The sequence below is a fragment of the Phacochoerus africanus genome, chromosome 5 (genome assembly GCF_016906955.1).
Source record: "Phacochoerus africanus isolate WHEZ1 chromosome 5, ROS_Pafr_v1, whole genome shotgun sequence".
NCBI lineage: Eukaryota > Metazoa > Chordata > Mammalia > Artiodactyla > Suidae > Phacochoerus > Phacochoerus africanus.
Window position 1 is genome coordinate 18676805 of NC_062548.1, and position 13935 is coordinate 18690739.

The 13935-nt window shown below is 58.0% G+C and overlaps 1 protein-coding gene across 3 annotated transcripts; it reads left to right on the forward strand.

Annotated features, from left to right (window-relative positions):
* Positions 1 to 1877: 1877 nt before the first annotated feature.
* ZNF629 (zinc finger protein 629) lies at positions 1878 to 10562 on the forward strand. Of its 3 annotated transcripts, XM_047780025.1 has the most exons (4): positions 2429 to 2780; positions 4307 to 4388; positions 4515 to 4622; positions 4778 to 10562. In XM_047780025.1, the coding sequence occupies exons 3-4, from the start codon at positions 4550 to 4552 to the stop codon at positions 7312 to 7314; spliced, it is 2610 nt and encodes an 869-aa protein (XP_047635981.1). In that variant the 5' UTR covers positions 2429 to 2780; positions 4307 to 4388; positions 4515 to 4549; the 3' UTR covers positions 7315 to 10562. The 3 variants fall into 3 exon arrangements, with proteins under 3 accessions (XP_047635979.1, XP_047635981.1, XP_047635980.1); XM_047780023.1 differs by lacking the exons at positions 2429 to 2780; positions 4307 to 4388 and adding an exon at positions 1878 to 2079; XM_047780024.1 differs by lacking the exon at positions 4307 to 4388.
* The last annotated feature ends 3373 nt before the right edge of the window (positions 10563 to 13935 follow it).

Below are 13935 nucleotides of genomic sequence, written 5' to 3' on the forward strand. Positions count from 1 at the left end.
TTTTTTTTGGTCTTTTCTACAGCCATATGGGTAGCATATGGAGGTTCCCAAGCCAAGGGTTGAATTGGAGCCATGGCTGCCAGGCCACAGCAGCACCAGATCCGAGCCACGTCTGCGACCCACACCACAGCTCATGGCAATGCTGGATCCTCAACCCACTTAGCAAGGCCAGAGATTGAACCTGTGTTCTCATGGACACTTGTTGGGTTTGTTAGTCACTGAGCCATGACTGGGACTCCTTGTACTGATTTTTAAATGTGGCAAATTAACTCAGTTTAAAGAAGCCCCCAAGCCTTGTAGGCCAAATTCACCTTTCACTGTCCGTTGACCCAGGTCCAGATCAGCTTTCTGTAGCCCTGGGAGAGCAAGAGAGGGTTTCAGGATGTGCCCATAAGCCTCTCTGATCCCCAGTTGGCCTCCTCCTCACCTGTGTCTTGGGTGGGGGGGGGTCTGTGGGCAAATGTGATTGTGTAGTTGGAGCCCAGCAGTGGTGCCTTTGCCCAACTTTGTCCCATCTCCTGGGGCCTCAGGACTTAATCTAGAAACACCTGAGGCAAGACAGCTTTGTTCCACACACTGAGCACCTGCTCCCTTCCAGTCCCTGTTCTAGGCACGGCCAAGCCCCTGCCCTGGTGGAGCTGACCTGCATGCCTGTGTGTGCAGGAGAGGCAAATTGTGTCCAGGTAATGCAGGTGACTGCTTCGAGAACAAGGGGAAGCCAGAGGCCCTAAGGTGAGAGGGAGTTGTCAACAGTGATGGGAGCCAGGGATTAGATGGTGATAGGCCTCGAGAAGGAGACACAGTGCTGATAAGGGAGCAGAGGCCAAGCCCACAGCTCCAAAGCCCAGATGCAGGCCCACAGGAGCTGTGTCCCCTTTACCTTTCCCTGAGGGTTTGTTCCTTCTCTTGCTCCCTCATATCTCTGGACATTTAGCCCTTTTGACGTTTTCCTATAATTCCTTTGTGTTTCTCTCACACACACCAAACTTCTTGAGGGCAGAAAGCCTGATGTTTCACTTTGAGGTGTCCCCACATTGCCGTATAATAAAAGGCTTCCATACACCAATGTGTTACATTTAAGTAATGATGGCAGGGCCTGAAGCCACTGCCTCACTTCTCACACCTTTTTTTCCTCTTCTGTGAAATGGGGACAATCATGTCTTGTGTGGAGGAAGGAAAGACATAAAGGCTGTAAAAATCCGAAGCCCAGAAAACCTGGACCTTGGGAGGTTCCTAGATTTCCCCCAGGTTTTCAAGAGGTTTCTTCTGCTCTGAGCAGGGTGCCTTCAGAGCTACGGGGAAAAGGTCTGGCTCTCCTCCCTCCTGCCACCCCTAGGGCCCTGGTTTCCCCCTCTGAGGGGGCCTGTTTGAGGATGAGGGGCCGGCACACCCTCCGTGAGGCTGAAGCCAGCGGCACAGGCTGCCACAAATGTCTCATTGGTTGTGCTGGTCCCTTCAGCCCCAAATTCTTGTTGCTGTCACTTCTCACTTCATCGAAGCCATTTCTCAGTCTGTAGGATGCTCCTGCTCTCGGTGTGTCGTGCCAGCCCTGCTCCCACCCCACAACCCCGGGGCTTCCAAGCCCCAACCCTGGGTCTGAGTCCCAACAAAGGCAGGCCCCGGGGGAACAGCAGCCACCAAATCAGAGATAGGGCTTTCCGGGAGCGGCAGGCGGAGCCCCTGCGAGGTGGTAGTAGGTGGCCAGAAATCTGGAGCCCCTCACTGGCGTCTGGGTTTCCCCCAGAACCAGCTCCCACTGGAGACGGAGAGAGGGGCGTCGTCTCGGCTACCTCCCCGCTTCCCCGTTCTCTTTTTTTTCCCAAGCTGTGGGAGCCAAAGGGTTAAATCCCATAGAGCTGATGCTCTGACTCCAGGCTAGAGGGGCCCGGGAAGCTGGGGTCACTTCCTGCTCCGTCCCAGTCACCCTGAACTGGTCCCCGGGTCCTCAGCCTGGGATCACCCCTTGAGAAGGACCCCAGAGTCCTCGGCATCTAGCCCGCCCCCCAAGGCAGGGCATTCAAGGGGTTAAGTCCCCTGGGGCTGGATTCCGCCTTGCGGCCTCTCCCAGACCCCAGAGCCGTGAGTTGGGGACGCCAGGGTTCCCGGGGGGTGGCCCGCAGGGCCCGGGACGGCCGCCGGGGAACAATGGGGCGCGGGAGGCGGGGGCGGGCCCGGGCCTGAGCCCCCTCCCCCGCCCCCGGGCCGCCCGAGGCAGGGGTGGGGGCCGGGCAGGGGCCGCGAGGGCCGAGGATTCTGGGAAGAGCGCGAGGGTCTGGCTGTGGGGGAGGGGAGGGCGTGAGGATTCTGGGAAGAGGGAATTCGGCCGCCCGGGCCGGGGGCTGGGGCGCCGCGGGCGAGCCGGGAATCCTGGGTGCCCTGGGCGGGGGAGGGGAGGGGAGGATGCCGGGTGGGGGCTGGGGCTTGGGCGCCGGAAGGAGGGTCGCAGGCACCGGCTGGAGCAGAAGTCCAGGGTCCCGGCCGGTGCGGGCGCGGGGGGGTGCCGAGGCCAGGGCGGCTGCATTCCCGCAGCTGCCTCCATGTCAGGGTCACCCTGGGCCGCTCTCCACACCTCTCTGGAAAGCAGCCTTCCTCCTCTCCTTTTTTCTCGCTCGCCCTCCCTCCGCCGTGGGACTGGCCTGAGGTCCGAGGAGAGGCCGGTGCAGGCCCCAGCACTTCTTGCCTCGCTCCTTCTCCCCACTTTCATACTCCATGTCGGCCCTGTCATTAACCCGTTCCCTTCTACACTGGACCGCTGAGTTTGAATTTTCCAGACGATCAAGGTACACAAGCTCTTACCTGTCCTCAGCAAACATAGCGGGGGCAGCCGCCCGGCTTGGCAGAGGTCCCTGCTTCCATGTCCCTAAAGACGCTTAGGGCTGGGAGTGGGGGTTCTCACAACGTTAAGGAGCTGCAGAGATGAAGCAATTCATTTACTTCCTAAAATCTTAACTCCCATCTCCTCCTGTTATGTGGCAGGGTTCTGCTGGCTCCTGCCTCACTCTGGTTACCACCCAGCTGCCTCCTCCTGAGTCCTTGCACCACTGCCCCCAGACACACAGTGCCTACCCCACATGGCCATGTGGAGCCCAGGGACTCTCTTAAAGGTTTAGACCTTGTGGGAGGGTCCCCTCCTAGTGCTTAGCTCCTTTGGCCCCTTCCTGCATTCTGGTATCAGATCATCCTTTTTTGGAGTGACAGCTGGCTGTGTTTTCCCTCTAAACTCCTGCTTCCTTGCTGCCATCCCCTCTAAAGGGATTGGACCAAACAGGTTTTGTGGGAGCAAGAAGCATCTCATTCATCTTTCGTTCATTCTACATTTATTGAGCAGCTGTTCTGTGTTAGTAATAGAATAGGGCAGCGAGAAGAGAAAATGGATCAGAAGATGGGGTACAGGATGGGAGTGAGCGGAAGGCTTCAGTGGGGAGTGCTGTTTTGAGTTCATAGATGCAGATCGTCAGGATCCAACCCTTCCTTTTGCCACTGCCGCCCGGGAAAGCCTCCTGGTCCCAGGAATTTCTCCTTTTGCGTTCCCGTGGCCAGCAGGCTCTGTGTTCTCCCCAGCTGCCCACTTTCTGGAGTCTCACATGACTCTCAAGGTCATCTCCCTCTCTTGGAGGCTGGGACCAGCTAGACACAGAATCTTGCGTTTCTGGTCTTAGCTCTGCTACTTTGTAGCCCTGTGACCTTGGGGAAATCTCCCTGGGCGTCAGTTTTCTTAATCTGTAAAGTGGACAGTCTGATACCTGGGGTGCATCACAGGGTGGGGGAGGGTTGGGGGACAATATGAGCCCAGGCAGGCCCTGGGTCAGGTGGTCTCCAGGAATTATCTTTTCCTTTGCATTTCCCTTTCAGTTAGTTCCTACAGAAGCAGCCCCCACCCCCCACCCAGGGCTTTAAACTGCCTCCTCCCCCTACCTCTGGCCTAACCTTCAACCTTTCTGTGGTTGGATAACGGAAAAGTGCCCCAGTCTTTTGAAGGGCCCTGTCCCCTCAGGGAAATTGGTGTGGTTCTTTTTTTTTTTTTTTTAAACTCTAAGTGTTCCAGGCAGTCTTGGTGCTCTGTGAGGCTCACAAAGAAAGTTTATTGGTCCCAATTAGCAGCCCCATTAAGGAGGGAAATTAGAGTCTTAATGAGCATCCTCTGATTAGCAAAATAAGTTTCCCAGCCTCTGGGCATCGGAGGGGTGGGGTGGAGAGCCTTCTTTCACTGTCCTGTCAGATACCTCTCAGCCCCCAGACTGGGTTCAAAGGGTTATTATGACTGATGAGCTTTTAATTACACTCTTACATTCACCTCCTTGCTTAGTCGTGATCTTAAGATCTGAAGCAGGAATCAGGTCTGTGGGGGGGAGGCCGCAGTGAGAGCCAATGCCCACGAAAATGGAGAGGTAGGAGCCTGAAGTTGACATCTCGAGGAATAAGGGCTGGGGGAGGGTGGGCAGATGGGGAGTGGGGGTGGGGGAGTGAAGGAAGGCGGGGTCGTCTCCCATGGTGTCCTCTCTCTCCTCTGCCAGGGTCCCGGGAGCCCTGGGCAGTCCTGAGCTCTGGGATGGAGCCTGAGACAGTGCTGTGGGGCCCAGATCTACAGGGCCCTGAACAGAGCCCCAGCGATGCTCAGCGAGGTGAGGCGCGCAGACGGGACTGTGGGCCTGACAAGACTGTGGCTCCAGTTCAGAGAGGGGCCCGGACTCTGGGGGGAGGGCTGGGGGAAGGAATGGAGGAGGCCCGATCCTGTCTGAAAGGACATGGGGGCTGGAGACTCCCATTCTCTCTGTAGGTGCCGAGAGTGGGAACGAAGAGGAGAGCCCTCGGCAGGAAAGTTCTGGGGAGGAGGTCATCTTGGGAGATCCAGCTCAGAGTCCAGAATTCAAGGACCCACCAGAGATGCCCCTGGAGACACCCTCCCAGGATCCCTCAGCTCCCCGGGACTCTCCATCCCCGCTGAGTCACTCCAGCCCTTTGGACCGACAGACCCCTGTGGACCCTCCAGCCCCCGAGGTAGTGCCGACCCCGTCGGACTGGACCAAGGCCTGTGAGGCCAGTTGGCAGTGGGGGACGCTGACCCCCTGGAACAGCCCCCCGGTGGTCCCAGCCAGTGAGCCGAGCCTGCGGGAGCTGGTGCAGGGCCGCCCATCTGGGGCGGAGAAGCCCTACATCTGCAATGAGTGTGGCAAGAGCTTCAGCCAGTGGTCCAAGCTGCTGCGGCACCAGCGCATCCACACGGGCGAGCGGCCCAACACCTGCTCTGAGTGCGGCAAGAGCTTCACGCAGAGCTCGCACCTGGTGCAGCACCAGCGCACACACACGGGCGAGAAGCCCTACAAGTGCCCCGACTGCGGCAAGTGCTTTAGCTGGAGCTCCAACCTGGTGCAGCACCAGCGCACGCACACGGGTGAGAAGCCCTACAAGTGCACCGAGTGCGAGAAGGCCTTCACCCAGAGCACCAACCTCATCAAGCACCAGCGCTCGCACACGGGCGAGAAGCCGTACAAGTGCGGCGAGTGCCGGCGGGCATTCTACCGCAGCTCGGACCTCATCCAGCACCAGGCCACCCACACGGGCGAGAAGCCCTACAAGTGCCCCGAGTGCGGCAAGCGCTTCGGCCAGAACCACAACCTCCTCAAGCACCAGAAGATCCACGCCGGCGAGAAGCCGTACCGCTGCACCGAGTGCGGCAAGAGCTTCATCCAGAGCTCCGAGCTGACCCAGCACCAGCGCACGCACACCGGCGAGAAGCCCTACGAGTGCCTCGAGTGCGGCAAGAGCTTCGGCCACAGCTCCACCCTCATCAAGCACCAGCGGACTCACCTACGCGAGGACCCCTTCAAGTGCCCGGTGTGCGGCAAGACCTTCACGCTGAGCGCCACGCTGCTGCGGCACCAGCGCACGCACACGGGCGAGCGGCCCTACAAGTGCCCCGAGTGCGGCAAGAGCTTCAGCGTCAGCTCCAACCTCATCAACCACCAGCGCATCCACCGCGGCGAGCGGCCCTACATCTGCGCCGACTGCGGCAAGAGCTTCATCATGAGCTCCACCCTCATCCGCCACCAGCGCATCCACACGGGCGAGAAGCCCTACAAGTGCTCCGACTGCGGCAAGAGCTTCATCCGCAGCTCCCACCTCATCCAGCACCGGCGCACGCACACGGGCGAGAAGCCCTACAAGTGCCCCGAGTGCGGCAAGAGCTTCAGCCAGAGCTCCAACCTCATCACGCACGTGCGCACCCACATGGACGAGAACCTCTTCGTGTGCTCCGACTGCGGTAAGGCCTTCTTGGAGGCGCACGAGCTGGAGCAGCATCGGGTGATCCACGAAAGGGGCAAGACCCCGGCCCGAAGAGCTCAGGGTGACAGTCTGCTGGGGCTCGGGGACCCTGCCCTGCTGACCCCACCCCCTGGAGCCAAGCCACACAAGTGTCTCGTATGTGGAAAGGGGTTCAACGACGAGGGCATCTTCATGCAGCATCAGAGGATCCATATTGGAGAAAACCCCTATAAAAATTCCGACGGCCTCCCCGCCCACCCAGCCCCTAAGCCGCCTCAGTTCCGTTCTCCCAGGCTCCCTTTTGGAGGGAATTCCTATCCAGGTGCTGCAGAGGGCAGAGCTGAGCCCTCTGGACAGGCCTTCAAAATGCCTGAAGGGCAGGAGAGCTTCAGCCAAAGGCTGGGGCTCCTCTCCTCCAAGTCCTACATCTGTTCCCACTGCGGAGAGAGCTTTCTGGATCGGGCGGTGCTGCTCCAACATCAGCTCACCCACGGCAGCGAAAAGCCCTTTCTCTTTCCTGATTATAGGATTGGTGTAGGGGAAGGGGCAGGGCCCAGCCCCTTCCTAAGTGGAAAGCCCTTTAAATGCCCTGAATGCAAAAAAAGCTTTGCCCTCAGCTCCGAGCTGCTGCTACACCAGAAAGTCCACGCAGGCGGGAAACCCCAGAAGAATCCGGAGCTGGGGAAGAGCTCGTCCGTCCTCCTGGAGCACCTCAGGAGCCCACTGGGGGCCAGACCCTACAGCTGCTCAGATTGTGGGGCCTCCTTCCAGGATCGCCTTGCCCTCATCCGGCACCAGGAGACCCACACCCAAGAAAAGTCCCCCGGACCCGAGGACCCCCTCCCAGTGCCAGCCCCCTTGTCCACAAGCCAGGAAGGGGAGGGAGAGGCCCCTGCCCCCACAGGGAGCAGCAGCAGCCAGGAGGATGGGGAAGGCCCCAAAACGCTCTTGGGAGAAAAGCCCTATTTGTGCCCCGAGTGTGGAGATGGCTTCACAGAAGTCGCAGCCCTCCTTCTGCATAGGAGCTGTCACCCAGGGGTCACCCTGTGAAATGGGTCTGGAGACCAGGGGGCCTCTCTCTCCTGAGAGGAACTCTGGATCGCCCCAAAAATTATGTGGGGAAAGGAGGAAAACCCTATCAGATTGTAGAGAAGCAGAGGAGGAAGAACCATGGGTAAAAAATAGTGACGAGAAACCCTTTTAAATTGTTGGTGGGAACCACTTATAAGGCAGTAGAGAAAAACTGTTGGGTTAGAAACCCTATAAATATGTAGGAAAAAAAAAGCCCTTTTAAGTCTGTAGCAGAAAAACCCTATAAACCATAGTGGATAAAAGCCCTATTAATTGTAGGAAGAGGCCCCAATATGTCTCTAGACAACCTTCTAAAACTGTATCGAAACCCTTGTGAAACTCTAGGGTCGGCGAAGTGCAGGGGAATCCCACAGTGGCCTTGACCTGGGAGGAGTGACCCTTAGAAGGTAGAGAAGAATCTCCCATGAACTTGCTCCGCACGTTCCCTCCCCCTGGAGGGTGGGTGGGTGCGTCTCTCCTAGAGCCTGGGATATTATTGCCTGGGGTAATTACACTGCTCAGCCGGGGAGGAAGGAGTGTGGGCATCGTGTGGAACCAGAAAAGGAAAGGCAGAGGGAGGAGAAATGATCCAGGAACTAGGAAGAGGAAAGTCAGGCTCGTGGCCCCGGGTTACCAGGGCACTCTCAGATGCCATTGTGTGTGAGGGGAGAGGCCCTCCGTGTGAGTTCCTGATGAGAAAGAACCCGAACACGGGGGCGGAAGAAAATGTCAGGTCTTTTTGAAGGCTGGAGTTCATAAAGGAGCATAAAGGCAAGGCGTGTGTGAGAACACGAGGGAACCACCACCAAAATCAGGACAAGTAGTGTGCTGAGGAAAGTGGAGGTGGGGAGACGTTGCAACGGAACCCAGTAAACCCAGGCTGCCTGGTCCTCCAGGAGCTTGTTAAATTGCAAGTACAAGCAGATCCCAGCTCAGGCCACCGGGGTTCCCCCCTGCCCGGCCCTCAGCCAGGCAGGACCCCCCTCCCCCAGCCAAGCTGGGGACATCTCCTCTGACAGGCCCCCAGGGATGGAGGGCCCCTCCTGCCTTGTTCTCAGGTCTCACTGTCAGGAGGCGTCTCCTGCCACCTGCCACCAGTCCTGCTGCAGTGGCAGCCCGTTTCCTCGATTTCTGTCCACAGTCGGAGAGGGAGAAGCGCTGCTAGTCGACCTCCAAAGAATAAAGCCCTGCGGAGACTCAGCCTGTGTGTGGTGTAATCCTCCCCAGACGTCTCACGTCAAGACAGCCCAGTGTGGCTTCTCTGTGGCAATGAGGGCCAGCGAGTTGACAGGTCAGAGCTTTGGTTGGCCAGCAGCAAGCCGATTTGAAACCTTTCACCTCAGCTGTTAGCAAGGCTGCCAGCAGGCCAGGCCAGCCTGCATGTCGTGTGGGGTGTCGGGAACACCCCACAAACTGGACTGTGGTTCCCCAGAGAGTACACGGAGGCCTCTGAGGTTGTAACAAGCCAGCCCGCTGGCCGATTGGGAAAGGAACATACCCCACCCACTTGGCTCCTCCTTGGCCAGAAACCTCCCGAGGGAAACAGAAGGATGAGAAACACCCTCCTTGGCCAGGCTGCTCTCCTGGCCTCACACAGCACACACGGTGACATACTTTCATTATCCCAGCCAGACCCACTCACGTGGCTGGGAGTGTGTGGCAGGGAGAGACTGCTGTCCTCTAAAATGGCTGAAGAGAGAGAACTCTTGAAATGTTCATAACAAGAACCCCACCCCCTAACCCTGGAGAAGGCGAGGGCTCCGTCCAGCGCTGGGTCCAGTGGAAGCGCCCACAGCCTGCCCAGCAACGCACTGTGGTCCTGGAGTAAGAACTGCGACACCAGGTGAGGTGGCCTTTCAAGTGTCACGTCCCTGGAGAGGGTGACCCAGCTTCTGACAAACCTGTGGAAGAGACCTGATTCCACTACCTGAGTGTTCAGAAGGTGAAATGCCTTCACCCTTCATCTGTCCTGTCCCCAGAGGGATGATTCTCACATATCAGAGCTGGAAATCCAGAACACGGTGGGAGGAAGAAGCTCGGCCTGCTGGGGAGAAGGCAACGGCAGGCCTGGGATGACTGTGGGGAGACCCTTCTTGACAGCTGCATAAAGTCCCCACCCCACCCAAGTGCCAGGTCGGAAAGCACTGCCGAGAGGGGCGAAGCAGCCTGCCCGCCTCTGCTTGACAGAGTCACCCAATGGGGTGTTCTGCTGAGCCTGAGGAAGAGGGGATGAGTCCCCAGGCAGGTTTCTTCCCTCTACGATGGTAGCAGAAACTTCAGTTGTGGAGACAAACACCTTGTGATGAAGCCAGAAGCAGATCCCCTTGGAAACAGGTCTGGGAATCTGTCTCTAGGAAAGTCCTGGGGAGCAGCCTTTGGGGCTCTGGAGCCAGTGCTGGGGGGAGATGGGTCTGTAAGTTCAAAGGCTCATGGGAGGCCTATTGAGGACTAGGGTGTAGCATACATAGTAGGATGCTCGCATGTTGTAGGGATGGGCGAGGGCCAGGGGTCTTGGCTCCGGTACAGAGTGGATGATGTGGACACAATTAGTTGGGGTCTGGGGTTTCATAGCATGAAAGGGGGCAGGGTCGGAGACTCCTGGGTGTGACCTGTTCGCTGTTGGCCAACTCCGCAAACTCCCTTAGCCTGGTGCTTCCCTCCCAGAGCAACCTCTCTGCTGGGAGGATCTAAGCAGGGAGCAGGCTGGGGGAGGTGGCGGTGTCCAGAGTCCCCAGCTCAGGCCAAGGCCCAGGGGTTGTGGCACTTTCCCACCAGAACTGAATCTGGAAAGCAGAGTGTAGGCAAGCCCTCTTGTCCAACTCCATGCAGGCCTGACTCTTCACAAGTGCCTGGTGGAGGAACCCAACGCAGGGTCACAGTGTCATTGGTGAAAGCTGAGGGGAGAATAGAAACTGATCTGAGCTTTAGGGTGAAACTTGAAACTGCTATGGATATGGAGGTCAGATGGGAGCTTGAGAGAATGGGGCCTGAATCCTGAAGGGTGGGGAAACCTGAAACCATCACAACCAAAAGGTGGGGTTCCATGACACCCCGCCCCTGAGGGGAGTGGCCCCAGACTCCTTTGTCTCCATTAGGGAAGCCCCACTCCCCTGACTTGTCCCCCTGGAGTGAAGAGAGACCCCCACTTTGAGTGTTGTGTGTCAATAACAGTGTTGTGTCCGGTGGTCATGTTGATTAGTTGAAGAGAATAAAGGGAATCAGACGTCTCAGGTGGTTTCTGTCTTCTCGTGAGCCTGGAGCAAGCCCAGAGAGCCCTTTCTTTCCTGGGCAGGGTCCACGTGCAACCTCGAGAGCTCAGCCCAGCTGCAGGCTGCTCTTGCACCCGTTTTCCTGGAGGCCCTAAAATTCCCATCCAGGGCTTGCTGGTTGCTGGTGGGGAGCCTGGAGGTTTATGGAGTTTTAAAGTCTGTCCTCTTGGGGGACAGGGGGAGACATGTGCTGAGAAGGTGGCAGAGCCAAGCAGCACAACATGCTGGCCTCTCAGTGCCTGGTGGGTGACTCTGGCACTGGCTGGCTCAGGTCCAGCTGTGTAGCCCCATGAGGCCTCTCTGGCCAACAGTGCCCACAGTGCCACAAGGGAACACGCCTAAGATCTAGTTCCAAAAACTGGTGCCCACCTCCTCTGGTTTGCCTGGGTCCTAGACCTTGGGGAGAGGTGGGGGGAAGACCTGGTTTGTCATCTTGCTCTCATGATATGGCCCCTGAACCCCCACCACGGGCAGAGGCAGGGGCTAAGAGAAGGGAGCCATGTGCCTGAGGGAAACCACAAGAGCCAGGAGCAAACTCTGCACCCGACCAAGCCTCTCCTCCCCCGTTGCCGGGCCTGCCTGGGCCTGGCCTGGGCTCCGTGCTGTCTGGGCCATGCAGAAGTTGTTCTGCTGAATCCTCATTGTGGGCTTCCCCCAGTGCCATCTCCCATGCCCAGGCCTGGCCATGGCCACTGAGTGAGTGGCTGCTTGAGGTCAACACACGCACTAACCCATTGCCTGCCTCCCTTGTGTCACTCTGACCCAGACTCCCAGGACGGGCTGAAGTGTCTCTCCTCCTCCATCTGGAAAGAAGGGGGTGGGGAAGGGGGTGGGGAGAGGAGGGAAGTGCCTTTCCTGTAGTGGTGAGCAGTGAGGGCTAGCTGAAATTCCCTGTGTTCCCAGCCCTGGGACACTGAGCTGCCTCAGCACAGGAGTCCTCAGCAAAGTGAGGAGGCTACAGAGGAAGAAGAGGCACTGGAGCATGTTGGCTCATACTTGGCAGAAGGGGCGGTGGACCCGGACATGGTACCTTCCAAAGCAGAGGGTCAGGAAATTGGCTGGAGGAAGTGACCTGAGGGGTGAGGGCTGCAGGGACAGGCAACCGGATGTGTAGGGTCAGAGGTGGCGTGGGGCATAGAGGGTGCATGACAGTTAGGCAAGGACTTAGAGTATAGAGGGGTAGGAAGTAAGAAAAGGTAGCGAGCAAGGAAGTGAGAAAAAGTAGCGAGCAGAGACCAGAGTGTAGAAGTATCTTGAGTAACTTGGGGATAAGAGCACCTTTTTTTTTTTTTTTGGCGTTTTTAGGCCGCACATGTGACATACAGAAGTTCCCAGGCTAGGAGTCCAATCTGAGCTGCAGCTGCCAGCCTATGTCACAGCAATGCAGGATCCGAGCTGCATCTGACCCTATACCACAGCTCACCAGAAGATCCTTAACCTACTCACCAAGGCCACAAATTGAACCTGTATCCTAGATACTAGTTGGATTCGTTACAGCTGAGCCACAATGGGAACTCCCCCACTGGGTTTTTTTAAGGAGAGTGATGTGATCTTACCCCCTACTCCCATCCAACCCCGGCCATGAATGGTGATTTACCAGGTTTGGAGCAAGGGGCTGGAGGTGTGGGGCCTTAGCAGGTTGGCTGTAGCTAAACACACCCAGGGAGGGTGGCAGAGAAGAAAGAGAGCAGTTAGCTTGGGGGTGGGTAGAGGAAGAGGATCAGCAGAAGATGGAAAACCAGGAGCGTGTAGCATCACAGGGCCCAAGGCAAGTTTTCAGAGGGTGGTCAATGTCAAATGCTCCCCTGGGCCCTGTGACCAATCAGACAGTCTTAACTTTGCCACTGAGGCCAACATGTGCTTGGTCCCAGAGGAGATTTGGCCTGCCCATCTCAAGGCTCCAGGGTATCACAGCCACTGAAGATACTAGGGGTTGTAACCTCCTGGGTAGAAGGCCCCTACGACCAACTGATCCTCCCAGCACTGGGCAGGCGCATTGCAATGTGCGGAGTGTTTTACCCTAAGGCGCCAGTGCTCCTCCCCCTGAAATTCTGGGATCTCTATTACACTCTCTTGGGCTCCAGCTTGAGGAAGTGGCACTGGCTGGCTCAGGTCAGCCTACTTTATTAATCATGAGGGTTCAGACTTTTTAGGCTCTCTGGACTAGCCTAGGAAAGATATTTACGGGGGTGTGCAGTTATCTGCATCTGCTAAGGCGTCTTTGCGGCGGTGACAACAGAGAGAGAGGGTAGTGCTCACAGAGGATGGCTGACCCAGAGCCGGTACGCATCTCTATGATGCAATATGCTGCGTTTTCCCCACCCTGGCCACCACAACCGGGGGCCGCGGACACTTCCTCGGCGGCCCCATGCCATCCCCCGCAGCGGCCCGTGCCTCAGCGAGCGTGCCCGCCGCCGCCAGCCTTGCGCCGGAAGTCACAGTGGCCCGCGTCTCCGTCTCCAGTCCGACCTGGTCCAGCCGCTGCAGCCCCGCGGAAACCTTGGACACCAGGTGGGGCCCGAAAGCAGAAAAGGCTGCGAGTGCTGGCGAAGAAGCGACCGCTAAGACTGCGGGGTCACACAAGGGCGTGACTGTTAACAAGCCGGTGGCCGCTCCTGTGGCCATGGCTCCGATTCCTGCTCCGGCACCAAGCCCGGCCATCACCTGCCAGAGCGCGAGCCCCAGTTCAGTCTCGGTGAAGGCTCCGTCTGCTGACCCGACAGCGCGCTGAAGTTGCAAGCGCCACTCCACACACGTGCCGCAGGACATAGCCAGCGGCTAGCGCAAATAGCAATGAAAGCTGTCACCCATTAAGGTGTCCTGTCTGTCCATCGGAGAGGGAGGGAGCGGGCGAAGCTGTTTGGGGGAGACGGCCTAAAGACTGGGGTCCAGCTCTCTCCTCCCAGGATCTTGCCGTCAGGCGTCAATAGCGGACTACATTTCCCAGGATGCAACTCGAGTTTCCCAGCAGCCCCGCCACCAATGACTGGGGGGGCGTGGCGAGCGCCCCCTACGGCCCCTCGACCCCCAGGACAGGGCCTCCCGAGCTGCAGTAGATCCAGGGACTGTCCGCTTTTAGCCTGAGGAAAACGAAGGGCCAGCTGGCAAAGGATTGACGACGATGCTTTCTCCCCCAAAACATGCCCTTCTCATGGGCCCGGTCTGGGATATGGGACAGCTCTTAGGTCTAAGCAGAGCTAGGTGCTGGGTTTCATCTGCGCAGGCCCTCCAGGTTCAAAGGCCAGACAGGGTAGCGCTGGGAACAAGTTTTAACAGCCAAAATCCGGGACCACATGTAGGGCAGGTTAGCCTGGCTACTCCGACTATAGGC

Excerpts from the sequence above, each read along its gene's own strand:
- ZNF629 (XM_047780023.1), top strand. The coding sequence starts at position 4,550 with ATGGAGCCTGAGACAGTGCTGTGGGGCCCAGATCTACAGGGCCCTGAA. Across the intron at positions 4,623-4,777 it reads CCCCAGCGATGCTCAGCGAG|GTGCCGAGAGTGGGAACGAA; the intron begins GTGAGGCGCGCA and ends TTCTCTCTGTAG.